At 39.6% G+C, this 27601-nt stretch overlaps 1 protein-coding gene across 6 annotated transcripts in view; it reads right to left on the bottom strand.

The window, feature by feature from the left end:
* Window positions 1-27601, bottom strand: part of crebbpa (CREB binding lysine acetyltransferase a) — a 38996-nt gene that overhangs the window by 7120 nt on the left and 4275 nt on the right. The window contains exons 2-25 of one of the 6 annotated variants that reach the window (XM_028017181.1): window positions 23519-24234; window positions 18631-18810; window positions 17449-17713; window positions 14903-15016; window positions 13827-14096; window positions 12016-12115; window positions 11725-11862; window positions 11530-11647; window positions 11251-11422; window positions 11024-11086; window positions 10284-10396; window positions 8580-8786; window positions 7990-8301; window positions 6213-6392; window positions 5484-5655; window positions 4851-4969; window positions 4512-4751; window positions 3582-3670; window positions 2873-2953; window positions 2580-2636; window positions 1809-1886; window positions 1654-1721; window positions 1310-1460; window positions 333-479 (exon numbers count right to left, since the gene is read on the bottom strand). In XM_028017181.1, coding sequence (XP_027872982.1) covers window positions 333-479; window positions 1310-1460; window positions 1654-1721; window positions 1809-1886; window positions 2580-2636; window positions 2873-2953; window positions 3582-3670; window positions 4512-4751; window positions 4851-4969; window positions 5484-5655; window positions 6213-6392; window positions 7990-8301; window positions 8580-8786; window positions 10284-10396; window positions 11024-11086; window positions 11251-11422; window positions 11530-11647; window positions 11725-11862; window positions 12016-12115; window positions 13827-14096; window positions 14903-15016; window positions 17449-17713; window positions 18631-18810; window positions 23519-24234 — 4150 coding nt within the window. Of the gene's footprint in view, window positions 1-332; window positions 480-1309; window positions 1461-1653; window positions 1722-1808; window positions 1887-2579; window positions 2637-2872; window positions 2954-3581; window positions 3671-4511; window positions 4752-4850; window positions 4970-5483; window positions 5656-6212; window positions 6393-7989; window positions 8302-8579; window positions 8787-10283; window positions 10397-11023; window positions 11087-11250; window positions 11423-11529; window positions 11648-11724; window positions 11863-12015; window positions 12116-13826; window positions 14097-14902; window positions 15017-17448; window positions 17717-18630; window positions 18811-23518; window positions 24235-27601 lie in introns of all 6 variants that reach the window. The other 5 variants (XM_028017178.1, XM_028017180.1, XM_028017184.1 and 2 more) reach the window with 5 other exon arrangements.

Below are 27601 nucleotides of genomic sequence, written 5' to 3'. Positions count from 1 at the left end.
TGCAGTTCACAAATTCCACAAAATCAATTTTTCTATGTGGAGTCCGCCGTGTGGTTGTGTTTTTTGTTGTTGTTTTTTTTAAGCGTCAAAAGAGTAGTGAAATATTCACGTAATATTGGTAAATATCCATTTTCAGTCACAAAAGCAATACTAATATCTGATATCAATTTTGGCCTAAATTTTCTAATAAATGCATCACTAAAAATTCTGAAAGAAACTATTGAAATGTATAACCCTGGGTGTAACGAATTCATGTACATTTAGTTTTTGAACTGAAACACATTAATTGTTAATTAATTTGGGTTCATCTACATAAGCTTAAACAAACCAACCTAGTGTTAGGAAATGGGCATTCGGAGCCGTACTCCTGCACGTGCATGCCGAAGAAACAAACATCCACACCATCGATCTCCTCAAATGCAAAAAGTGCTTTGGTTCTGTAGGGAAAGGTGTCGGGCATCTCACCCGTGTCCACAAACCTGACATGAAAGGAACATAAAGAAATATTAAAAATGTACACAAATATGATGGCGATGGTGTATATTTTGCCCTCTTAGAAAGTATAATTTCACACACTGTAACAGTCAAACGTAATTGGTGTCCTCTGGTATACAAAGATGCTTTTTTGAAGCTTTTGAATAATTGTTTATAAAATTAAGAAGCGAGGTTTACTATTTTGAACCAGATATCTTGTAAAAAAAAATTTTAAAAAGACTATCAAAAAGCGCATAGTGGCAAAGAAAGTGGTAAAAATAAACCCTTAGAAATTCTGAACGCATTTGTTTGTTTGCTCACAAAAAATAAATAAATAAATTTAATGGGAGAAAATCAAAGACAGAGGATGGCATTTAAAAATAAATCAAATATTTAAAAGTCCGTTTTTAGGAAAATCTAATTTGAATATTTTAGGTTATGGAAATGAAGAAATCTGGACTCTTAATTTTATTCTTTATTATGGCATAGAAAGTCTATTATTATTCATACCTTTCAAGAATATATAGAAACTCTGTTAAACAGAAATACGGAAGGAGCTCCTGAAGAGGTTACAATGTAGAACTGAAAGGTCATGTGACTTTTAATCAATAAGGAGCAAACACGACTAATCAGTAAACATGATGATAACAAGCTGTTCAATCAGGGATTATGTTCCTTTCAGGGGGGAATGAGCAAAGCAGACTTGCAGTAGCAGAGAGTCAAACCCATTTTGTGCAACATGTAGGTTGTACAGTTAGTCTGTCGAGTCAGAGACAAACACAACCCGTTTCTTAAACCAGGGGGGTTGAGGTCGGCCGACCCGTTCCAAGCTCACCTGGCTTTCATGCCGGGTTTAACTTCCACCGTTTTGTCAGAGCTTGCTACCACTCGCACAAACACTTCCCCGGCCTCCGGATGGTTCTGCCTCTTCAAGTATTTATTCACACGGTCCTCTATGTACATTCCCAGTCGGGTGGACTGTAACCCTGAAGCGAAGCAGCACATTCAAGCAACATTTTAAAACCAACTCTGGCACTTAGGGGAAAGAAGGAAGGAATTTCATAGAGACTTCAAACATTAGGTCGCCATTAAAAGTAGCACAGTCTTAAAGATTAATGCAATAATCTTTATGAAAGTGCAGAAATAAACCCATCACGGCTAAGAATAGGGTGTGCTTACTTTTAGCGGTGAACTTGTTTTCTTTCCGTGATTTTGCACTTTTCTTCAAACAGTTGTCACAGATGAATCTGAACACATTAAGAGAAAATTGTCACTTTGTTTATCTGAACACAAATAAGAGATTTAGAAAAATGCAGCAAGAAAGAACTTCTCACCCTGATGGCCAAATAACCTCGTAGTGTAAAACACAGATCTGGTGCATTTTGCGTCCACAATCTTTACATTCAACAAATCTGGATGGAAAAAAACCCAGAAATTAAACGTCTTTTATCTGAGGATTTTATGTTTTAGATAAAGGTTTTTGAGCTGGTCCTGGATAAATTTAGCCTCATTTCATAAAAGGTTACTAATGACTTCAGAGTCCATTGAAAAGATCGAGAATGAAAAGCCTTCAGGAACACATGGTCAATTTAAGACTACAACTTAATATCTTTGGTTTCAGATTGATGCTAGTAAAGTCACAAATAAAATCTGTGTGATTCAAATGCTTTGAAAAGTTTGCCAACATCAACAGTACACATTAAGTTTTATGAATAGCATATTGTTAGCTTTTTACAATGTTAAAAAAAACAACAACAAAAAAAAATCATCTGAATTCCTCAGCTAGAACTATAAAACTAAGATCAAATAAATGCTGCCAGAGCTTTACTAAAAAATAAAAGACAACATAACAAGAGGACACACTCTGGAAGCACTTTGATAAATTAAAAACACTTAATATAAGACAAAATGTTGAAAATGAACAATATCTAAACGACAGGAAAAAGCAACCTAAGGTTGATGTGTGTGAAGGGAATTTAAATCAAATTCATTTGATTTAAATGAATTTCTCAGGAAAAGGATGTGCAGGGAAACCTACTAAAAACAGAATTTCATTTTAAAGACAGCAACCTTAGGAAAATAATGAAAGTATTTGTTTTACTTACGGTTCAGGGTCAAGAACATCATTCTTCCTGCGTTCAAACTGGTCTTTTGATATCATTCTGAAGAGTTGAGAAAAACAAGGGCAAGAAAACTTTATTACCATCATAACACAATGTCTCAAGTAAATATAAATCATTTCTTACATTTAAAGAAGCTTTACATGTGGGATAACTCTGTATTAAAAGTTCTACATCTAATTTAATGAAAATACAACAAAAAACACAAATCTGAGCATTGCCGGGTTCGCAACAAACATGGCTGCTTCGGTGCCTGAATTAATTTAGCGTTCACTCACGTCTGCGGCTGTGCGGGATCATCTCCTAACGTCACACTGTCTCCCTGGATCTCATTGAAGCATTTTTCACAGAAATGATACCTGAAGGGGAATAAAGCACATCCATACTCTCAATGCAACTCCAGACAAAAAAGGTCGTCGTACGGTACGCACATCTTTGGAACCCCGATGATTTGATGTTTTGCTACTTGTTTGTGACTCCCCAAGTGAGGTGTGCACCAACTACAGCGTGTTTTTATGTTTTCTGACAGACGGTGGGGAATCCTGGAGCTCCCATTGAGAGCGTAAATGAGCTGTGCTGCAAGAGTCTGATGCAGTCTCTCTAACGCTGCTGCTCGCTCTAAGTGAATTGTGTAAGTGAGAAGGGGGGGGGGGGGGGGGGTGACTTGTAGTTGCGCTAAGCATGCAGCAGGGGGAGGAAGAAATCCAAAATGTGAGTGAAAATGTGCCACATCTCAGCTGCTAGGCAGCAGGTAATGATGGGCGAAGATGTTTGTAGCTTTAAACTAAGATTATTTTTTGATGGTTACAAAAGAAACAGCTAGACGGATAAATCAGTCGAACAGAACCTGGCTGCAAAGTATAAGACTGTTCAAATGCCTCAATTTAATATGAAGTAAACCTGCAGATACAAGTTAGAATTTTTCAAGGTGCTTGGATTTGAAACACACTAAAACATTCTGGGGAAAAAAGCAAGGTGCAGACGTACCTGTTTTGGTAGCTGTAGTAGGTGCCTCCGGTAGGTATGGTGCAGAGCTGCTTGCCATAGCAACAGAGAGTTTGAGGGGAGAACTCGTACTGCGGAAACAAAGAGCGGCTCATAAATTTATCAGCAAGCGTTTTCAATCGGAAGCAGAAAAACTGGTCTGATTATTCAAGTTTCTGACTTTTTGCATGCGATTCTTTATGTGTTGGAGGAGTGGCGCGAAGAATTGCAAAGAAAAACAGTTCGCATCAAACCCTATTCATGCTGCTTTACTAATTCTCAAACAAAGCACAGAGAAAACAGTACAAATGCAATCCACAATATGTATGTACATTTCATACTGGAACAAGGCATTTTTAAACCAACCACAAATCTATATTTTTCCAAATTCTGTCATGTTTTGTTGTTGTTTTTCTTCTCACCATTTAAAAACACTCACTCCAAAGAGACAGATTTTGATGGCTTTAACGCCATACATCCATTTTTACAACAGTTTTGATGTAAGAATTGTTTTAAAACAGTGTTTAGTTTTTCCACACACTGAAATTTATAAAAGAACACATTTATCAACAAGTCGTATCAAAACAGAGCAAAAAAAAAAAAAACTAGCATTAGTTTGTGGAGGACTTCCACAAACTAGTATAATAAAAAATGTATAATGCTCTTTACATGAAAATCTCAAACAAAAATTTTGAAAACACTCATTTAAAATATCAATCATAATGATTGATATTTTATTAATAAAACATGAGTACTATATCTTAAGTCTACATTGAGTTATAAACATGTATAAAGATTATTATTGCTGGAATGCCAGGTAGTTCTTTTTATAGTAAGAGAAAGAAGATTTTAATGTAAAAATGACTTAAGTGTGAATGAGATAGAAAAAAAAAAACATTGGAGGAATCAAGCTAACCACAGGATGAATCTTACCTTCCTCCCGCAGCAATATCCCAGACCCTGCATGACTGGGTCAATCTCGGACTCGAAAACCTCCGCCAGCTTAGAGCAGTACTTGTAGACGCGGGACGTCTTGCGGTTGTAAAGCCAGGCGTTGTTGAACATCAGCCACACGTCGTCCACATACTGCCAGGGCTCTTGGTACTGTCCCGTGTCAAGCTTGCGCTTTATCGTGGACAGATCGATGGGGTTCTTAACTATATCGAAGTAGTCCTAGAGTAACACGGGAAGGAAAAGTATACACAAGTCAAAATGGCGCCAAGTGTGTCCACTAATAGCGCCGGACACGGAGGGAGTTTTTGTGATTCGTACCGGGATCCCGAGGAGCATGGGGTCTACAGGCTGTCTGAACGGCAACGACTCCGGGTCCTGCCTGTACAGAGACTCCAGAGTCGGCATCAGAGCCTGCCGCAACTCCTCAGGCTTGAATACTGAAATAAACAATACAATAAGTTAGGGTTTGGAAATACAAACATTTTCTGTCCCGCCCGACAGTATAGCACTCAGAATTGGTTAAGCGTCAAAAAAGAAGCCAAGCAGATTAATTTTCACAGGTGGAGCGTTACAGCTTTTGCTATAATGCTGCACTTGATATAAATTTAAAAAAGAAAACCATCAGAATTTGCTTTGGGTGTATTTTAATCGCAAGAAGAAAAAAAACAGAAGTTGACATTAAATATGTTTTGGGAATCTGCTTCTATACCTCTTTCTTATCAAGACCTGGAAAATACTTGAATCAAATTTCATACTTTAAGACTTTACCACAATGTAGGATCTCTGCGTCCCCAAATAATTTTAAAGTCAGAGCTTATTTTGAAATGGACGTAGTCAAAATAGGCAGGTGGACCGTAAGTACAAAGATGGAGAACAAAAAAATTAAAGGCCCAGAGTGAAAGGCCTTGAACATTTTCCTAGATACATCAGTCTCGGATGCACGAGACTCACTTTTCCGCCGTGACTGGGAAGGAGACGAGGAGGTCGTGCCGTTAGTTCCGTTCTCCTCCTCCTCTTTGGGCTCCGTCTTAATTTCCGGCTTTTTCTCCTCCACCTCCATTGGCTCCGGCTTTCCCTCAGGCTCCTCCTTTTTCACTGAAGCTGAGGCAGAGTCGTTCTCAGCCTGTAGTCGAGAGAACAATCGTTAAACCTGTTGCCATAAGTTATAAATCAATTAAATGCATAACAGCACAATCGTTTCCAGTTGTATGATTGCTTGTTTCTTGTGTCTCTGTTTTTCTACCAAAGACTGAATGACAAAAAAAGCTTTAGTCTGATGGATTGGTCTTAACTCAACCTTTTTATGAAAAGAGAAGGATTTCATTATTAACTTTATTTGTAGTTTTAGTTGTTTTGTTTATTTATTTTGGATATTTAAAATGTCTTCCAGTTCCAGTACGATTTTTGTTAAAAATAAAACCTGATTGATTTTTGATAGGGTGAACTTGCTTTATTATGCCATTACTATGTTATTACTTGAAAATGAGCTCAAAATGATAATACCTTGATTTCAATATTATCATTTATCGCAACAATTTCTGGGTGGGGTCAAAGCATAAAATCGAGCAAATACCAGAGGAAACTTTATTATTTAAATTTAAATATATATATATATATATATATAAAGTTGTGAGTTACAGCCCTAATACTGACAGTTTTAGACACGCTACTCAAACTCACCTCTGTCTTGGGTTCAATTTTCCCACCAGCAGCTTCAAACTCCTGTTGGTCTGTTCGCGTTTCTGCTTTGAGATCCTGGGCGGGCAGGTCGGCTCCGACGTGCTGTGAGTGCAGGTCAGCGCTGGCGGCGGAGGCAGGCGTGGGCACTCTGTTGTCCAAACTGGCCCCCGGCTGAGAGAGCTGAGACGAGAAAAGACAAAGGAGATGATGAAGGACGGGGAAATATGAAGCTTTTCAAACCAGTGTCAAGCCCATCGATATATGTTACTGGATAGGACTGTGCCTGTTAGCCGCTGTAGCTAGTGACGCACACCTGCAGGCGACATCACTATGCATTGAGTCATGGTCACAACACCTTGCCGTTCCGATGCGGGATGAGCAGGAATCTGGTGAAGAACAACTCAAAACCACATGTGTTCTTTTTATTCCCCCTTTGCTCCCCATGTCAGCTCTACCCCAAACATGGACTTGTTCCCATGGATACGGACTGACAACAGCCCCACTACCAGACAGAGAAGAGATTACGTACAACTGTGTCAGGATACAACACCATAAACCACGCAAACATTTACCACACTAAAGAAAGTATGTAAGAAGCCCAAACAGAACATTCAGTCCGTCACAGTTTTAGTTTTCCAGTTTATTTATGTTTATTTTGGGATTATTAATAAATGGCCAAAACAAACCGAACTCTGCAGCACTGGTACATGTTAAGATTATCAAAGTCAAGCTAGCATAATTGACTTATTTCCTATTTTCTTGATTTTTTTTTTTTTACTGACCTGATAAATGAGATATCCTTGGACAGGGTTTGTCCAACCTTCTCCAACACAAATTTAAGACTTTTTGAAAACTTTTAAGACCGCTATGAGTGGAATTTAAAACCGTCGAGACAGAAATGTACAAAGGAAAATCCCAATTGAATTGCACGGGTTTGCAAGAGATGTAAGCCAATGGCTAAGATGAACACCGGTCAGCCAACTGGCGATAAATTTGCACTTACCCGTGATGGACGTAAAAAAGCTGGTAAGGTTTACCCTAACTAGCTAGCTAACCAGAATAAAGCTAGCTATCTGTTGTACCAACTTTGAAGCTAGATAGATAGGGTACCATCTAGTTAGCGGTAGCCGGCTCAAGTCACAGACCGCAGCAAAGATGTCTGCGCATGACACAAAGTTTTGCGTAGCAGTAAATTCCTGAATAAAAAGGAAATTATCAAATATATGAGATTAAATAGTCCTGCCGCAACAAAATTTAGGACCTGCTCACTTATTTTTTCCAATACATTTAAGACATTTTAAGGACTTACTTTTAGAGCCTTAAATTTAAGATTTTGCAAGGCTGTGTGGACACTGTGCTTCAACCTTGCTTTTTAATTGGTGTGGTTCAGACAGTTAATAGCAAAAGAATGTGTCCCTCTTTCAGATTCTTTGCATGATTGTGTCATTTTCGCAACCACCCATATTCCCAACTCAATGCATAGCAATGACGTGATGTCCAATCCAGTAATCTATCTCAATGGTCAACCCTCCGCCCCACCCGCTTTTCCTGCATGCAGGGTTGCAGCTAATGACACAAACAAGGCTCCTGTGTTCACCATTGCTCCCTTAAGACAAAATGTGTGAAACTCTCTTTGTGATGGCGGCTACAGACAGTGGTGAGGATGCAGTTATCAGAAAGGTGGACATGAATGGGAAGGGTGGGTAGATGGCATTCAGAGGGATGGAAGGGCGAGGGTCAAAAATTTGAGGGCACATGCGGAGGGACTCGGTCTCACCGGCGTGGTAGGGGGCTGAGGCGGGGGCTGCGTCTGTCCCGCCGCAGGGAGCTCCGCCTGGGGTTGGGGCTGAGAGGGGCAGGGCGGGACGGCCCCCTGTGCTGGGGCCGGGACGGGGCCAGGGAGGGTGGGAGTGGAGCTGCGGCTGGAGGACTGGGGGTGTGGCAGGTTAGTGGCCGCCCCAGCCGCGGAGGCCGAGGAAGCGGCGGGCGGAGGCGTGGAGTGCAAGGGGGTTTGGGAGGAGGCTAGCTGAGGGCCCAGTGGGGGCCCCAGAGCGTTCATGGGGAGGTTAGCGTTCGGTTGCTGCTGCTGCTGAAGAAAAATGACACACAGAGCGGATCGGACAGAAACACAAGATAAGCGGACAAACGCACAACAACATGTCAAACGGACAACACCGCGAACAACACAGGGTTTAGAGAGCGCACTGTTATGGTATGACCATTTGAAAACAGAAAATAGTTACTTTTATTTTAGTTTTTTTGGGAATAATCTGAAATTAACGTGACTTTATGACGCCTTTAGAAAAGGTTAAAATGTCAAATTAGTCATGAGATCAGTTCACTACAACTCCACATCCTGCGTCTCACCTGAGTGACGGGAGCCTGCGCCGGAGGCTGGCCCATTCCCGGACCCACGGTAACATTCATGGCACTGGACACAGAAACGGCACCAGATCCGGGTGTGAAATGGGTCTGAGGCAGGAACTGTCCCTGACTGGGCGTCTGGCCCACCATGTTGCTGTGTCCAGGCATAATGCCCTGTGCCTGGGGCATCCTGGAGGGAGACATCCCCACCTGCAGGGCCAGAGCACAAGATTACGATGAGCACAGGAACATTACAAGAGAAACATTAAGAGTTTCACCAGGACTAATTTAAAACCACAAACACTCATTTTTAAGCTTTGACATGCCAAACATATTTTTAGACTTGGAATTGAATGCTTATCATAATTTGGTGTCACAAGCCTTTGTAAAAATCATCAATATATCCAACAAATCCTTTTTTTGTACTGCACTTTTTTTAAGAACAGTGATTTTTTTCTAATTCATTAGACAATAAAAATAAACTGCGAGTCAAGGGATTTACAGACAAAATATCTAAAGAATTTAGAAAGACTTAAACGTCCAAAATAAAATTCAACTGCTTTGAAAATATTTATCTACAAGAACTAAGCAACCAAGGGTAGGCCTGTCATGATAAGAAATTTTGCTGGACGATAAATTGTTCCAGAAGTTAATGCGATACACGATAATATTGATGTTTTGAGACCATTTCTAAGTAAAATTACGGTAATGGAAAAATAATAATTCAGGAGCCCATTCTAAAAGATCAGTAAACTTTAAATTCTAATGAACAATTAACACTTGAAAATATTTTAAATATCCAAAATAAATAAACAAATAAAATTAACTTTGACGAACTTGTAAGCAAAATTGTCCTTCAAAATAAGGGCTAGTTGAGACCAAAACAACAAACTTAAGACTTTTATCATCCAGTTTTAGGTAGAAAGAGAGAAAAAAAGAGATAAACAAATCATGCCAATGGGAATTATTGAGTTTGTTTTAATTTACCATGTGATTAATTGATTTATTGATTATTGTGACAGGCCTAACCAAGGGTTTCATTAGTATTTATTAATGTCACTAAATTGTGATGGAAATGTACAAGAACTACCACTACAAACTGGAAAGAGTAGAAAAAACAACTTAGTAATAGTGGCAGTATTGGCATACCGTATTTTCTGGAGTGTAAGTCACACTTTTTTATCATTGTTTAGCTGGTCATGTGACTTATAGTCAGATGAGACTCTTATGCTTTTTTTCCTCTTCATGACGCTTTTTTTTTATTAGGAAGACTTGTACTCCAGATCAACTTACTCTTCAGGAAATACAATAATTATAACTACCACTGTTTTACTCATTCGCAATATAAAAATCAAACAAACTGGACTTGGCTGAGGCTTCTAACATGCTGAAGTTTTAAGTTTATTTATGTAGCAAGAAGGCAGTCCAAAGTGCCTTATAAATAAAATAAACCAATTATTTCATAACCAATTATGAAACGAGCAACAATCGTATTTTGTCAAATGACATCATCAAAGTAATCAAGAGTAATCATCATTAAAGTTCCAATTGTTTTTAAGCGAAGGCAACTCTGTGCAGGTGGGTTTTTAGTCTCGATATAAAAGACCTCTGTGTTTCAGCAGTTTTTCGGTTTTCTGAAAATTTCTTCCAGGCTATACGTGCATAAAAACTAAATGCTCCAAGACGGTCTCCCTGCGTGATTCTTACCGCTGGGACAGAGCTGATGTTCATTTGCTGTGGGTGGGTCATAGGAGAAGCTGCTCGGGGTCCCATCGACGTCTGGGCATTGGATAGAGTCATGTGGTTGAACTGGTTCATACCTGTAACAAACAAACAGGCAAAATGTTCAGCAACAATCAAACGTGTGTAGAGGAATACAAACAAAGTCCAGCGAAAGAGACTGTTTCCATTCAACTTGTGTGTGCACGTAGCACCGCATTATGTAATAAAATCGAGTTTTAAAATGCAATAAAACGTCATTAAGGCTGAATAATGGACGCAAAACGTAATAAAAACCTTGAAGTCATTTTGAATTGTTTTACTTTAAATGGCATGTAGATTAATACCGAGGGTTTTGCTAACGAGTTTGAAAAGGCAACTAAATGACCAAAAGTTCTGGATTTATTGGCCAAAGTTTCAATCTAAATGCTTGGGATCTATAATATGATCGTTATTAGAAGCATAATGATTAGAATGAACACACAGCGGTTTGTGACCATTTAATACATTATCACTTCTAAAAATAGAGCTATTTTGTAACAATCAGTGCAAAATGTAATGAAGTTATTACAGATGCTGCAGAAAGTATTACAAAATGCATTTATTGCATTTTGAATAAATTATTACACAATGTGGTTTTGGTGATGTTTTATTACATGTTGAAGCCTGATTTTATTACATTATTACACAGCGTGAGATTAGATGCATCTTTAACATTGAATCTGTACCTTGAGGAACCTGAATGCGGTTCATGATCTGATTTGGCATGTTCGGGAGAGAAACCGGTCCATCTGTGCAACAAAAAGAACACGCATTAATCAAATTAACAAATATATTGTTTTAATTCACACATTCTAAATATAAAAGGTATGCCTCTCAACTTTCAGACTAGGTAGGATTATGTACCACTGCACCCAGCCTCTTGCAGCTGACATGTTGTGGGACCAGTACTCACTCTGCGGCCTGGGGCCCAATGCGTTGGGCTGGGGAAGGCCAGGTTGCTGCGTCCCCTGGCCAGCTATGGGTGCCTGGCTGATGATCTGCTTCTGGAGCCTCGAACGTCTCTTCTCTTCGAGTTCCTTCTGGATTTTGTAAATTTTCTCAGCCAAGAAGTGATAGTACTCGTCCTAAAAGCAAAACAAAATAAGACGTTGCTTTTTTAAGGTCTTACACTGTACACATTAACTGATATTGCAAAAATAATATAAGTCAGCTACTGGTTTGGCCATCTTACCCGGCTGTTCGCCGACTCATACATGTCCCCCTCAACTTTTCTGGCATAGGCCACCAGATTTTCCATTCGTCTGTCCTTCAAAGCAGCCGGGTCAGGGGTGGGGAATATGGCTTGTACCCTGCAGAGTAAGAAGCACAATGTTAAAGCGATGGATGACCTCCGGCTCTGCTCTCCTAAGACGAGGCCGACACTTACAGTTTGTGTACGAGGTGATTGCGCAGGTCCTGAGTGACGTGCTCATGCCAGGCCTTCCTGGCGCTTGCGGAAGAGACGGGCGCTGCTGTGGGCAGGCTGCCCATCTGGCCCACAGCGGAGCCGTCCGACAGCAGCTGACTGGAGGTGTGGGAAGGGAATAACAATAAAGAAAACCCGATAAGAGTTTACAAATATGACTTCTTTTAATAGATTGGGTAACACAACAGCACATATGCGCGAAGAGACACTGGAATGTGTATTATGGTTCTCTTGAAGGAGACAGAGACTGACTTGTTAGTGTTGAGCGTGTTGGAAAGGGAGTCTGTGTGCAGGTTTGTCTGTTCTGAAGTCGCCACGCCCATCGCCCCGCCTCCAAGAGCCATCTGGTTACCTGCTCACACCGAAAAAATAAAAATAAAAATACGACAACAGCCTCAAATATAAACAGTTTAAACATATTTTTGCACATTTTATACTAATAAAATAAAATATTTTACATATTTTATTTTGAACAGCCTGCATTTTTAACATTTTAATAAATAAATACATCTGCGTAGAAAAAACACTTCATTTTTTAATATTACTGGAACTACAGTCAATCATCTATTGTTATATTTTATCCAAAGGAATGGAAAGAAAAGGTTGCAAGAAGCGTTTGTTAAAAAGGTTTTATTTTATTAAAATGACCCCGGACTTTCCATGAACAGTCAGAGATGAACCAGCTGGATACATCATAACTAAACCCCTTCGGTGTGGAAGTTGTTACTGAGGAAAAGAAGAGTAAAAAAAGAAGTCAAAGGAAGCACAAAAACTTCAGGTGCTTTAAGAAGATAAAAAGTATTTTCTATGGAAACAGTACAACTTTTCATTCGGGCTCCAATACCAACTTCAACAGAGGAAGAAGGCGTCAGCAGGTAACAGGAAGGCTAAATCGGTACAGCAAATTTGTTCTTTTTAACATTTTCAGTTCTGTCATCCTGGATTAGGACATGTTGGCAATCCTTTGGAAATCTGACAGTAAGATTGTACTTACTAAATAGGTAATACGCAGAGACTAAAGTTTACAATTAGTAGTGCTAACCACATTAATTGCTAACATATCCCATATTAGCGATTAGCACAAGAAAGTCTAAGATGTTGCTTCAGTTGTCATGTTAATTATGTTATATATAATTATAATCACATTATAATTGTGTAATCATGGTCTTTGTTTTAAAGCTTTTGTGACAGTGCCTCAACCTGGACAGATGTGTAGACACACAGTGTGACATCACCTCTTTTCCAAAAGAGACAACAAAAGAAAGATTACAGAAAGGCTTCTGTATAGTTACAATAAATGACTCGATGATTTCATAACACAACACATCTAGCAGATAAATCGGTTTCTAATAAATTAAGCTGAATGTCACTATTTACGTTGAAATGCTCATGCAGAAAAACAAATTCTTGCCATATTGTGCATTCTATGTATTTCGAGGTGTGCAAAAAAATAAACTATAAATAAAAGTTAATGGCTTGTAATATGTAAATCCTTCTGTGATTGTAAATTAGTTTATTATTGAAATAATCTAATTCTTTTAGAAATAGATTAATAGATTACTAACTGGAGTTTAGACTCAAACAAAGACCATTTGCTCACAGATCAACATACTCAGAGCAGCATTAAAGCCAAAACTGTACAAAAAAAACATGTAGATTTTTATTTATAAAAAAAAAAGCATTGTAACTTGTTCTACTCAGACCTCCTTATGTAGCACAGTTTTAGCATTAGCTGATTCAAATTCTGTAAAAAACAAATATCTCCTATTATGCACCTTTTAAACAAGTTATTAATCGGTTAATGTAAAAATGAATCAATTAATCTACAAATGATTTTGCTTACACTAAAATAATGCTGTGTTATTGCATTTTAGGTAATATTTAAAAAGAAGCTCAATTATGTGTTTATTGGCATTTTTAATGTTCTTAAGTAAAAAAGCGACTTGGGTAATTGAATAAAAAATCTGCTGAATGTGCCAATTTTTTATCTGGTTAATCGTCCAAGTAGTCGATAACCGCTTTTTAAAATTGTTTTTATTTAAAATATGCCAGGCTGTCATTACCGATGGTGTTGATGGGTCTCATCTGCTGAGGAAGCTGCTGTTGTTGCTGGGCCTGCGAGTTCTGGGCTCCGGCCGCTTGTCCTGGAGCCTGCTGAGCCGCAGCTTGTCCAGCGGCCTGGCTGCTGTAGGGCAGACCGAGCGCTGCGTAGGCTCTCTGCATGGAGCTGGGGTCAATGGGGGCTGAGGTATTGATAGTGGGAGCACTGGGCTGGCCCATGCCAACTGTAGACATGGGATTCTGAAGGCTTGTGTTTGGGGAACTCAGCAGAGCTGCGGAGAGAAGAAGAAGTCAGTCCAAATGTTATAAATATACGCTTTGGGGGACAGGAGATGAGGATCATTTATCGAGTTTGAACGGATAAAAAGCTCCTCGACGAGAAAAGAGGAAGTAAGCAGAAAACATAAAGCACCTCTGTATGCAAGAAGCACAAAATCATACATCATGTTCTCCACCAAGCAAGCCAAGGAGAGACAGATAAACACTGGAAAGATGCTGACTAAAGAGTGGAAAGAAAATGAGCGAAGTTTCTGCAACTGCTCTAATTAGTCAGGGGCAGAGAAAATGATCATGGGTCATAAAATATTACAGCAATATTTACAAGAGAGACCTAAAAATCAAAACAGAACGGGAAGCAGCTCCAGGGAGAAACTGTGGAGCTGTAAACAACTCCGAAGCTAAATCGCTCCGTTGGACCATTCCTCCTTCGTCATATCTGCAACTTTCCACTGTGACGGAATAAAATCTCCAAAGGGACTCTAGTCTTACACTAGACCATAGACATCAACTATTTGCCAAACGTTTTCATGGCAATACTTTACCCCCTTTCCCTCCCCAAGCTGTCACAACCCTAATTATGGGGCTTCAGAGTGAGAATGCCAACATAATATTCCATAACCATAAAAATTTTTATCTCAGTAATCCTTGCAAAGCCAAGCCAACTGTTTCTAGGTCTACCCAACTGGCTCTTTCAGACTGTAGCGTCCATAGCTTTCTGCGTTTGGTGCCTTTTGGTCATCATAACAAAAACAATTAAAAGAAAACACCGTGACAACAGTCTGAGGGCAGTTAGACTCACGCTGCTGGGTTCGCTTGTCGCTCGCATTCTTCAGCGGGAGGCAGACCGGACAGTCGTGTCGTGTGCAGTTTTTCCAATGGGAGATGATCTGTCTGGACGACGCACAGTGAGCCACTGCACAGAAATAAGAGGTGGAACATTAGGCCTGAAACGATTAATCAGACTATTAAAACGATTGTGTCAACTTATTTAGTAATCGATTGATCGCCAACTGGAGCATACGGTCTCAAAAACGGACATTTGCTGAAAGAACACCGCAAAGTCAAAACTGTACAAAAAAAAAAACATACATTTTTCATTTCGGATAAAGAAAAAGAAAACTTTTGTCGGAAACTGTACTCGACCAAAAACACCTACAATGTCAACCTTTTTGCGTCAATTATTGAAACACCCCACTCCCTCCTATTAAGCATCTTCGCTTATCCAACTATTAATTGGTTAATCCAAAACACAAACTGATCAGCTCTCCGCTGTGTTACTGTTAAGTCAAGCAGAAAAGCCTGAGTCTCACGTTTTTGCTATTTTGTTCTTGCTTAAGAATGCGCGTGTTTTCTCTAGTCCTACCCGTTATTCGTTTTCTTTGATTTTAGAAACCTGTTTGAAATAAATAAATTTTAAAAGCATTTCTTTTTTTGCCGCAGATGCATTCTTTCCTACAAATGAAAGGGTGCACCTGCATCTGTTAGTGAGTAACAACAGATTCACTAAAGGAACGCCGGTTATTGCAATTTAGACCAACTGTTCATTTTCATATTTAAAAAGAGGAGTTGAACTATTTGTTTATTTGCATCTCTTAGTGTAATATTGGATAAGAAACCCCGGGCATAGAAGAAAAATCTGCAGAATGTTCCAGGTTTTGTATCCAATTGATCGTCAGAATAATTGACAGAATAATTGTTAGTTGCAGCCCTATTGAGCATATCTTTACCATTCACCAAATACACAAAAAATAAATACATAAAGACAAATGTAACCCCCGGAAGGCAATTTGTTTGGCCCGTTAGTGGAGCAGGTGTTTGAATTAGCTAATCAACCGCCGCTCGTATTCAGGCGAACACTTGTTCATAATTGCAAAATAAACGTCAAGCCTGAAAGCATAAAACTGCGATGGACTGAATGTTCTGTTTTGGGTTTTATGTTCTGTTCTGCGTTTGGGAAGTGTTTGCGTGCTTTTCGGTGTTGAATCCTGATACACTTGAGTGTAATTGTCAACCAGTGGAGCTGTTGTCCGTCAGTAGCCACGGCAACGGGTGTGTGTGTGGAGAAAAGCAGACACACGGAGGGAAAAAATAGAAGAAGAAGATTACGAGTGATTTTGAGTCGTTTTCCCTTTACTGCGGCGCTCCGCAGCCGATGGAATTTTCGAAAGTTCAATAAACGACAAAAACTGGACTAACTTTTTTTGGTCTTCCATTGAAATTTGCACTATTCAGAACAAAATATTTCAGAAGTTATATAACAAAATGTGTCCTATAGCAGTAATTATGTAAAATTAAATTAATTAAGAGAAATTTTAACAATCCTCTCTTGAATCTTGACGGAAACCAAACTTTTTAGAGATTTATATCTAGGCGGAAAACATATTTTATGTATCAAAGCATCAGCAGTTTTCTCAGCTTTAATTGACATCAAATTTGATAGAAATCAACTAAGATACAAGAACGCTACAAACATTTTTTCTGACAGATTCTTGCTCATCCCGCATCGGCATAGTATGGATTTATGGACATGACAGTGCATAGTAACAGCGCCTCCAGGTGTGTGTCACTAGCTATTGCGGTTATTAGGCGCCATCCTACCGAGTCAATAAACTATATTTCTAATAAGTGTAGCAGATTTTTCTTTGTGGCTTTTATGAACTCTTCAGTGTTCGTACACCTTTAAAACAGTAAAATTCAAGGACTTTTCAAGCATCTTCAAGATCAGTTTTTCAGGTTTTCCCACATCATGCTTTGGAAATAAAAAACAATACAATTGAACTGAAGACCAAGATCTAATTCACTTCTTTAATGATATCTTTTATCACTGTCATTAATAATATCTCATGATAGTATTCTACAGCAGGGACAATGTAAAGTAAAATATAACATGATTTGATGTTTTGAAATGTCTCTTTTACACACCCTACACACCTGACTGGTCAGACAAAAATTACAAAATACATCTACGTTTTTTGGCATTAAGCAAATAGAAATAATTTTGGTAATTCTGACCAACTTAAAACAAGTTTAGTCTGGTTTAACTTCAGACATTGAGAAGGGGGGGAGCATCTCTTCTTATTACAATTCAAATATCTGGTTTCAACTTTAGGCTTCTAATGAAAACAAAGCTGAATGTACAAAAACATCAACCAGAAATCAGACCTTGAAAACACCTATTAAAAATTCAAGAATTTTCAAGGATCTCAAGCAACCCGTATAAACCCCGACTCTTGACTTGTGACATCAAACTGGACTTAAACCCTCGGCTAGCAAAACGGTGCGTTCAAGAAACATCTGGTCGGTATCAATTTCGCTTTGCCGCGTCTTCTCACCGCTGCAACCTACCTTGGCAGGACTTGCCGGCCTGGCAGTGGGTCATGTGGTTCAGGACGTTCTTCATGGTGCGGCAGTGGGGCAGGGCACATTGTCTCACCTCGCCGTTAGCCTGCTCTCTTCTCTGGCACTTGTGTGCGTGAAGCAGCAGGACCAGCTGCTGCTGGATCAGCTTGCGCTTCTCGGGGTCAGCTGTTGGCCCCGCCGAAGACACCGCCACGCCTCCGCTGTTGGCCAGCGGGAGCATCCCTGCCTGCTGCTGTGGAGACTGCTGGAGCTGCTGAGGGCACAGGAGAGTAAGACTGATGTCAACGTTTTTGGCGAATTACGGTAAAAATCCTTCGTCTTGACATGTTTTACGATGGTGCCGTTACCTTGGCTCGGGTCGGTTACAGATAATCAGAGAGGACGACATTTTACCAACAAAGCCACACCATTTATCCACCGTATTATTCCAAACGTGATTGTTTAGCAGGTGGTCATTTGTCATCACCTTTTAACACCTTTAATAATGTTATAGAATTTTACAAGCACTAAGAATTATTTCTGCTTTTCAGTTTCAAACAAAAGGCTAAATTGCTTTGGTCATTTCTTTTTAGCATAATTGTGAAATCTTTGTTTTATATTCGGAATGGTCAAAATTTATATCTGTACATTCCTCTGTATACACAATGACGAAGTATAATATCAGGATTTATAGATGGTAGAAGTCTGAAAAGTGTGGTGTGTCTTTATATTTGGCCTCTTTAGAACCACGTTTCATTTCCAGCTTCTACAGCTTTCTGGTAACTGAACGTTCGGCTCATTTTCTTTGAAACATAGCTCAGGCTCAGTCAAATTGGAAGAAAGGCGACTTAACGTCATTTATTTTAGTTTCACGAAAGATTATCAATTACATTTAGCTCTAAACTTTGACAGGGCCATCCCAACACATGAATATACTCTAATGTAAACCACTCCATTATAGCTCGCGCTGCTTTTTTTATTTTTAAAGGTAGGCTACTTTTTTTTTTTTGCTCAGGAGAACCACCACAAAAGTTAGATGAACTCAAATTCTTAATCACAAATTTAATCATCCCACTTTTACAGGCTTACTTTTTTTTATTTAATCACTCTAAAATATAAATAATAACATAAATGCTGTGCTTAAAAGCAAAAATATGAGTCTATTTAAAAAAAAAAAAAAGGACTAACCATATTTGGCCTGCTAGTGACAGTGGCCCCTTTGAGCTCATTGGGGAATGGTGGCAGGCTGCTGGCAAGGACAGCTTTGTTCTGGAGCTGCTGCTGGGGATTTAGCTGCTGGCCCGGTCCAGCAGCACCCTGACCATAAGGCTGAGCCCCAAACGGACTTCCATTGCTACCCAGGCTCATCTAAAGACGACACGCAAGACACAGAAGACGATATTATTCAACACCGTTTACCTTCTGATATAAGCTACTTTTTATTTATTTTTTTTAAAAAACGGCTAACTTTCTGAGCAACAAATATTCACATTGATCAGTTTAAACACACACATTCACTCTGGCTCGGGCCCTTGGGGTGATAACTGTTTTCCGCTGCCCTACCAACCACCATTTGTCATTACAAGATGTCACACGCCAGAACGAGCGCTACCGTAGCCGTGCCAAAGTAATTGTCCCCGATTAGGCCAAAATTAGTCCGGAGATGCTCGGGTGCCATGACAGCTCAGCGTGACTGAAGCTGTTGGCATGACTGGAATCGACTTTTCACAATTGAACCGCCACGCGTTGCTCTTCCTCCTCCTCCTCCTCTTTCCTCTGTGCGTCAGGGAAGTTAACAGACAAGTTTGGAGCGATTCCATCAGATGAAAAGCACAAAAACATTAGCAGCGTGGCTGGAGTTTTTAAGATCTTTTAGAAAATGCTTAGTTGAGTCGGTTGTTGAACATATTTCTGTAGTACATATTCTCCTTTTCGACTTTTCCAAATCAAACTTGTGGATTTTTTTTTTGTCAGATTTCTACACTGGAATTTTTCAACATTTTTATTTATGTAATCATCTACAATTGCATCCCAAACTTAAATTCTATTTAACGTAATTGAAAAAGTGAAACTCATAATATACAGATATAAATGCATAATCTACAATTTACAAGAACATTTATTTTTTAAAAACTAATAGGTAGAGATAAGTTTTTTATAAACTGACAGACTCGGTCCCCAGGCGCCATGCGCATTAATAACAAACACACCACTGTCTGCCAACTTAAACACTGTTGCTACATTTGGCACCAAAAAAATCATTTAAAAAATTTAAAAGCCAGTACTGGCAGGGCCGATTTTTTTTTTAAGACCAGTGATTAGAGGTGCTGTGGTGGCACAGGGGTTAAGCACAACCCACATAAAGAGGCCTCAGTCTTCGACAAGGATGTCGCAGGGTCGATTCCCGGCTGCATGTCTTCCCTCTCTCTCTCTTTACCTACTTTCCTGTCTTAGCACTTTCAAATAAAAGCCACTAAAGCCAAAAAAAACTTTAAAAAAATCAAACGTGCTACCTACACATTTTGGCAAGTAAAATTTCAGAATTTAAGACATTTTTAATACCACCTTGAATCAAATTTAAGACAGAAAAAAACTGGAAATATAAAGGGTAGATATAACGCAGGGGGTGTAGAAGAAGGAGCGAAGATACTACAGTATTGCAGTCAAGAATAGTAAAATTTGTTTCTCTTCGCAGCAGATTTTCCCTTCTCACACTGCACACGGCTCTCTACAGCCTTAACCTCCATAATGACAAACTTAAATGCTGAAAACGAACATCACCCTGCCAACTGGTGATAAATTTGTGCTTATGCGACGTCGCTCCCTCTTCGTTCATTAACGGGAAATTTTGTGACATGACGCGTTGAAAAACTTTTATTGGAACTACTCCGTCCCGTGTCTGGACTTTCAACTGTCACTGTCGTTCATCACTCCCAGTGTGTCGAAACAATCGTCCATAATAGGGAGAGACGCAAAAAGGCTAGCTAGCTAGCGAGGGTTTATTATTAGCACCTCGTTAATGGTAGCCTCAATCACCTCGAGTCACAGAGAGTAACTGAGATGTCGGAGCGCAACAGAGAATTTTGCCTGACAGAAAAATCCAGTGAGAAAAATAAACACAACCATATGAGATTAAATAGTGCTTTCATAACTAAAATTAAGGCCAACTGAACCTTTTTTGTTATTGAATTTAAGACATTTTAAAGGCCTTAATATTAAACACACAAATTTAAGACTTTTCAAGGATGCATGGATACTCTAGGACAAAATGGACAGAAAAACAATAAAATTGAGAAAATACCAGAATTTAAAGAAAAAAATCTGAATTTGAAAAAAAAAAACAAACAAAAAACCCCTTAAGGATAATTTTCCAGACTGCCTTGCTTCACACTCCGATTAACTTGCTGCTGCTGTTCTCACCCATGAAGCTGGAGACCAGAGCAGAGTCTGCCATGCCAGGCCGTATCTCCTCAGGCTGTTGACACCGCTCCAACAGACCAGATAAAAAACACCCAGCTGAGACGCCCAGACACTGGCAGCCTTTCAACACATCTGAGCGGGAGGACACACACACACACCAAAACACTCCCCTCCCCTCCGTCACGCTTCCCATTCAGACCCTACCCGCCCCCTTCAGACACACTCCACATGTTGGCAGACTGCACAGAAGCCATCACCTCAGCGCTCTGCTGCCAGACCGGGTTTTCAGGAGGAGCTGGCCAACATCTTTTCATGAAAGTCATTTGTAGTCGTTAGCGATTCATTTTACAAGATCCGTCTCTCCCCACATCAGTGATGCGGCAAAGTAGCCGGCCGGTAAACAAGAGAGCGCTGGTGGGCACAACGGCATTCCTTTCTCCTGTAGGAATACTTTAAAGAAGAGGAGAAAAAAGGAGCATGTGCTAGGAAGGAGCACCCAAAAGATTTTTACAGCATGTTGTTCAGGCTCAATAAAGACCTGTGATGTTTTTTTTGTTTGTGTTTTTTAAGCTGTGGGGAGGCCATCTTGTAAACCACCTTATGTTACTGTGCTTTATACTGCTCCTAAACTTTAAGGTGTGTGATCGCATTAGAGAAAGACGTGAAGAGCAGTTTACATACACTCATCAAAATGGGCGTAAATTATATTTTTTTTGATTAGACGGATTTGAACAATTTTGAGGCCAGAACTGTCATTTGAAAACAAAAATGTGATGCTAAACGTCAAATATAGAGAGGATTTTCTCTAATCCAAACTTCTTCTGGTGCAGTTGTGGTGGGGCCCATTCCAGATTAGGCCTGGGCTGGTATGAAATCATGATGGTATGACAACCTTAGGAAAAAATACTGCGGTGTGAATGTGAATGGATGGGAGATTTTCTTCTTGAATGTCTTAAAACAGCCACAGCTGTTCTAAAAGAACAATGAGGACAGACGTGTGAATTTAACTGGAATTCCGAATTAGCCTATCAACATGATCTCTATAGCCACGGTCAACTTTGATTGGTTTTGGAAGCTGTTTTTAGATCACAGGTGTGTGACGCTGAAGGTTCGTGTGAGTTCATACTTAAGATTAGAAGATAAGAAGACACAATTGAGCTAAACTGATGACGTTAAGCTCCAATCGATGAACTGTGTTTACACTAATTCAATAGTTAAGACAAATCAGGTTATACATTGCACAGCGACAGTCTTTTTATTGGCATAACGTATCACGTTTGCGAGTTTTTATTATGTTCTAGATTCTGACGTAAAGCAGACCATATATTTAAATTGGATGAACACAGAAATGACAGAAATCACAAATGTGAACGCTTGTATGCAAAATACATGCTCTGTTAAAGGAGTAACGATGTAACGCTACAGAGAAGCTTGATACTTTTGCCTTCACTTTAAATTAATCAAGTACACAAGTCCTAAACACCCATGCAGACAAGTTGTGACCAGCACAATTATTTCACAGGAACACGGTGATATTTGTTTCACGAATGCCAGACGCTAACGGCAGCTAGTTCATTTCAAGACAGCATAAACTTTACCAATCAGTGATGCGATCTGTGAGCATGTTTTGCATGTAGGGCTACGTTCTTCCTCCATGTTGCTATTTGTCTTCTTCCGGTAGCCCAAGTACTCTATAACAGAGTGGATTTTGTTCTCGCCTTGAAACCAGTAGCTGGGTCTTGCCTATTCTGGAGCTCTAACGTTAGATTGATCTGTCGATCCAAAGGCACTTTGGATGTCTGCTTGGAATCGTCGTCTAATTGGACTGCCCAACTGACCCAGGAAAGAAGCTCCTGCTCTAAATTCAACACCTTCGAGCTCAACTGAAATTCGTAGCTAACCGCATGGAGACGTCTAATCAACTCCCCATCCAAAAATATAGCCGAGTTTAACAAAGCAAATACTCAAGACTCTCCCCATGGAATAATTACCACATAAATGATCAGGTTATAGCTGGAAAAAGTTGTTTAAGTCTAACTAACAGCCCCTCCATGCATTCCTCTGGTAATACAAATAATAATGCAATCAAGCTTAGTTTAAATAAATGTTTAATTAACTGCAAAACTGAATCCAATATATTCTTCCATAAAGGATATTAATACAGCTAAGTGTTACCTTACTTACTGTTTGGTTATACAGCAGAGCAGCCCTTTAGAATTATATGACTTTCTAAAGAGGTGCCAATCTCTCGTATACTGATTGTTTTTGCCGTGATGTAATTATATTTTTATTACTTTTCTTGGTAATAAAAAAGGAACACTATGATTTCAAAGGTTCAAATTCCAAAATAAAATCATGGAATATGTCTCATCATGAGTTTATAAAGCTTTCAGTAGCAATTAGGATGATTTTAACTAATCATGATGTCATCCAGCACAAAATCATTACCAAGTGTCATTAAAGGTTTTTACCAAGTCGTGGTAAACTGAGTTCCGTTTTAAAACTTTCCACCCACAACCCACTGCGAATAACCTATGAATGACTAACAACTATTCAAATAAACCACAGAAGGAGGCATATTGCATGTTTGCCTAAATATGCAGCAAACATGAATGTGCAAACTTTTTTGGGGGGAACCATCGGTAGCGTGACTCACCTTGTTCATATTGCCTGCCTGCTGGGCGGCGTGCGCTCCCATCTGCTGTCCTCCCTGGGTAAGAGTCTCTACCAACGCGCTCCCAGATGCTCCCGGTCCTGCAGTGCTTCCCGGTATCGTCTGTCCTTGACACTGCAACCCCGCCATGCCGGCGCCCCTTCCCCTTCCGCCGCTGGGTACAAGGCCGCCGTTCATCACCTGCCCGGGCTGAGGTTGCCCTCCTTGACCCAGCAGTCCCGAGTGACCCGGGCTGTTGTTGATCATAGCTTGGCTGAACCCTGTTGCGCTCAGACCCATAGCTGCGGCGTTGTTGTTGCTGTTCTGTCCTACTACTCCAGTCGGCGTTCCCGGTTTCTGGCCCTGAGGCGACGAGTGGCTGTTGGGAGAACCCTGGGCAAGGGGGCTCTTCCCCAGGGGGGTACCGAGCTGCGGGGCCATACTGCCAGGCTGGGGGCTTGCCGAGTTGAGCCCTGTGCCCGTGATGCTGGAGGTGCTGCCAGCTCGGAGAAGCTCCGAGAGCTGCTTATGTTTGGAGGCTGCGTCCGGGACGATGGCGGCGCCCTCGCCGAGAGCTCCTGCGGTGCCGCCAGGTCCGCCGCCAGGTGTCGCGCCACCATTTGAAGGCAGCCCGCTTAACTGGCTCAACTCTCCTCCGTTTGGGATGAGCTCATCTGGAAGGTCGTTTTCCAAATCATCCCAGGGCAAAGACCCCAGATCTACGAGGATGCAAAAGGAAAGAAAAACAGAAAAGTAAGGCATGAACAATTTCTCTGCGTTTGTCGGAACAATAAGGTTGGAGTGGATGGATAGAGCTAAAACCCGAGGCAATACTGAAAAAAATACCTGAAAGTGGCTGTAAAAAGCTTGAGAATGGAACAAAGTTTCACCTTCCAAGTTTATGTATTATGATTATCCAGACCAGAAAACATTTAACCTGAGGAGATTTATTTTTGACAAACGGTTGCAAATTGTTGCTTTAATGCAAACATTTAATATACACCAAAAAAAAAAAACAGATCATAAAAGTGAGCATAATGTTGTTAGCCTGGGGAGGCACAGTAACTCGTAGCCAGTGTTCAGACAGAGCAGCTTTTCTATTAAAAATCAGTTTACTGATGTTTTGCCCAAATAGTGAAAGGCTATAAGTTTTAAATGAAGCTAGATCAGGTAAGAGACAATGCGTCTCCCTTTCCTGCATGTGAAGCAGAATTTATGCTACAATGTTGTCTCAGTTCAGCTGACAGGTTTTTAAAACTAGATAAGTAGATCCCTAAAAATGACAACAAAAAAACACATTCTTCTAGGACATATGAAATTAGATTTTGACATCTTTATGAGATCCAGAGATGTCAAATGCTGTTTCAAATGCTGAGCAAAGTAGTAAACAAAGCACAGCTGATAAAACAAACAGATTCCTAAAGCAGAGCTTTTCTTATATTTTCCACCTTCCAGTTTTCTTGCATCCTGTGCAATTAATTGAACCAATTTCAATGTTGGTTCAAAATGATCCCAAAAACAATATAATAATGTGTACAGTGCTAAGACCCTCCTCCTCGCTCTGATTGGTTGTTTCCGACTGGGAGCTGTATATTTTTGCAGACAGCAGTAAAACTTCGAGGGGGTGCTTGAGATTAATTTTTTTTCATAGATTATCTGTCTTATACTATATTGTCATGACATGCTGGCATTTTAAACAAATGTGAAAAAATATTTTTTCATATAAGTTCCATACTCCAGATTTAATTGTAACAGAATAGCGATTAAATTGAATTGACTAACCGAGTCCACTTCCGTGCGATTAGACTGCATTGGTATGAATCAGATTCAGTTGATTATATATTTTATATACCTGGATATGATTGAGATTTGTTTGTCTTTTAAAAGTTTTTTAGGTGAACTCAGTTGTGAATTGGGGCCAGGCAGACTGAACGGGACTTTTTTTTAAGGACTCTATGGTTGTTTCCATCACGTCACCAAGATGAGTCAACAAGCAGCGACTAGAGGACAAACAGGACAGATAGCAAGTACAACAAATCACAGCGATCACACCAACAAAAACAAGTCTTTATAAAGCACAGATTCCCCCTGCCCCCATGTGGCACCTCTCTATTACACTAAGGCCTTACTGGCCCATGTTCGACTCTGAAAACCTCTGATCCTGTAGTTAGACCCCAGAAAAGTTTCTCTGTCGCGCCCTCAATTGGATCGTTTCAAACGGGTACTACTTGCTCAAAGGCCCTCAGAGCGTTAAAGCAGCAAATGTGATCAAGATGTCAGAACAGGTAATAACAGTAGCTCTAGATCAGATACCGAGTGTCATTCTTCCCAAATTGAAAAACGAAGAACTCAGGCTTTTAACATTATAACAAGTTCTAGTCTTTTTAAAGACCACTCTTGATTTTAAAAAACTTCATACAAATGTGTATCGTTTTAAATAATATAAAAGTAGAAAAAAAAAAAAAAACAGAAGTTGCACTGACGAATACTAAACTATTTCAGTGCAAACAAACATGCCTAGCGACCTATAAATGTCAAATAAATGTGACAAACACTTTTTATTTTTAGTGGATTTTTTTTTTTGTCTGTGTCCCAAATCAAACTGCTAGTTTGGAATAAAGTGTAGGTTTGCTGAAGTAATTAACTTTTTCTTTTTTTTTTTTCAAACTGTGCCTTTTCCTCGTGTTTTATGGCCAAATAAAGCTCAATTGTAAAGTTGATCAGATCTCAGAATTTGGTTCTCAATGGGGAACCAGACCAGAAATATTCAGAATTATTCTATTTCTTTGAGTTTTTTTTGTGCCAGTGGTCTAGGAGAATTACGTAAACAAGATTACAAAGGTCAGTTTGGTATTTAACGGGAAATTTCTGAACGATGTGAGTAATTCAAGCATGGCACACAGGCTGAAAAGTTTAGTTTTCTTGTTTTTGTTTCATTATGATTTCACATCTACAATTCGTACCTTTCCACGTCACAGCCACAAACATTATGGTACCTTATTAAGGTTTCTTATACAGACCAACACAAGTAGCAAGTTATCAATGGCGAAGGCTTTACATTTGTTACCAAATAAATGTTGAATACCCTTAATAAAAGAAGAGAAACCAAAAGGACGTCTAAATGTTTCAGTTTCTTTTTAATTCACAACTTTGCACAGCTTTGTGTTTGTCTATCACCTAAAATCTCAAAATACAAAGTCTGTTGCTGTAAAGTGAAATAGTTTCTCTCTCCCACAGACCAGCGGTCTACTGTCTGTTTCTTATTAACATTAACCAAAGTCGTATAAGGTGACCGTTTTTATAAATAAAAAATTTACAAAACGTTCTATTAGTCCATTGTTTCCCACAACAAAACGACACCAATGGAACGAGTCTTTTTTCTGCAAATGATGTGCATGATTTATTTATTGACATATTTCATGTGTCATTGAGTTGGGAAAGATTGAGCAGGCTTTCTTCTACATAATACATTTATATCACTCCTCCCTCCTCATTGTCAGAGTTTTACCGGAACCCCACAAAAGATTTTATTTCTTAATGTCATCAAAGCAAGAGAAGTTATTTTTTATAAAGTATGAATTTTTAAAACTTGCAAAGTAACGGTACGTTTTGTTCTTGGGGTCATCTTGGGTTTTTAGCTAAAGACAAATTTTACTTAGGAGGGCCGGACACAAAAATGTCTCTTTGGAACAGAAAGGTTGCAGAATGTTGCACTCATTTCCTGGCTTTATTAATATTACCTTTATGCTGCGGTTTTGTCACTTTAACTAGAGCATTGGGGAACATTTTTGGGAGGGGACACAACAGCTTAAGGGTGTGATGTTGCTCCTTTACAGGATTGATAAAACAACCAATAACGTTAAGATATCTTAGGCGTGAAAAGACCGTTGCATCCGTGTGAACGTCGGGGTATAGATTTTTCCAGAGGAACTTCTAAAGGGTTCGAACAACATAAACAGTGTTACAGGCCTTCAACATGTGTGGGCAAAAGGCTTTGATATTGATGTAGAAGTAGAAAAATTAGAGGCCATTTCATGGTGCATTTAAAGCCAATTTACACAAATATTGGTGGTGAGCATATCCCTC

This window comes from Xiphophorus couchianus, chromosome 5 (assembly GCF_001444195.1).
Source record: "Xiphophorus couchianus chromosome 5, X_couchianus-1.0, whole genome shotgun sequence".
Taxonomy (NCBI): Eukaryota; Metazoa; Chordata; class Actinopteri; order Cyprinodontiformes; family Poeciliidae; genus Xiphophorus; species Xiphophorus couchianus.
The sequence above is the reverse complement of the archived record's forward strand: the minus strand, read 5'-3'. Positions and strand labels throughout refer to the sequence as shown.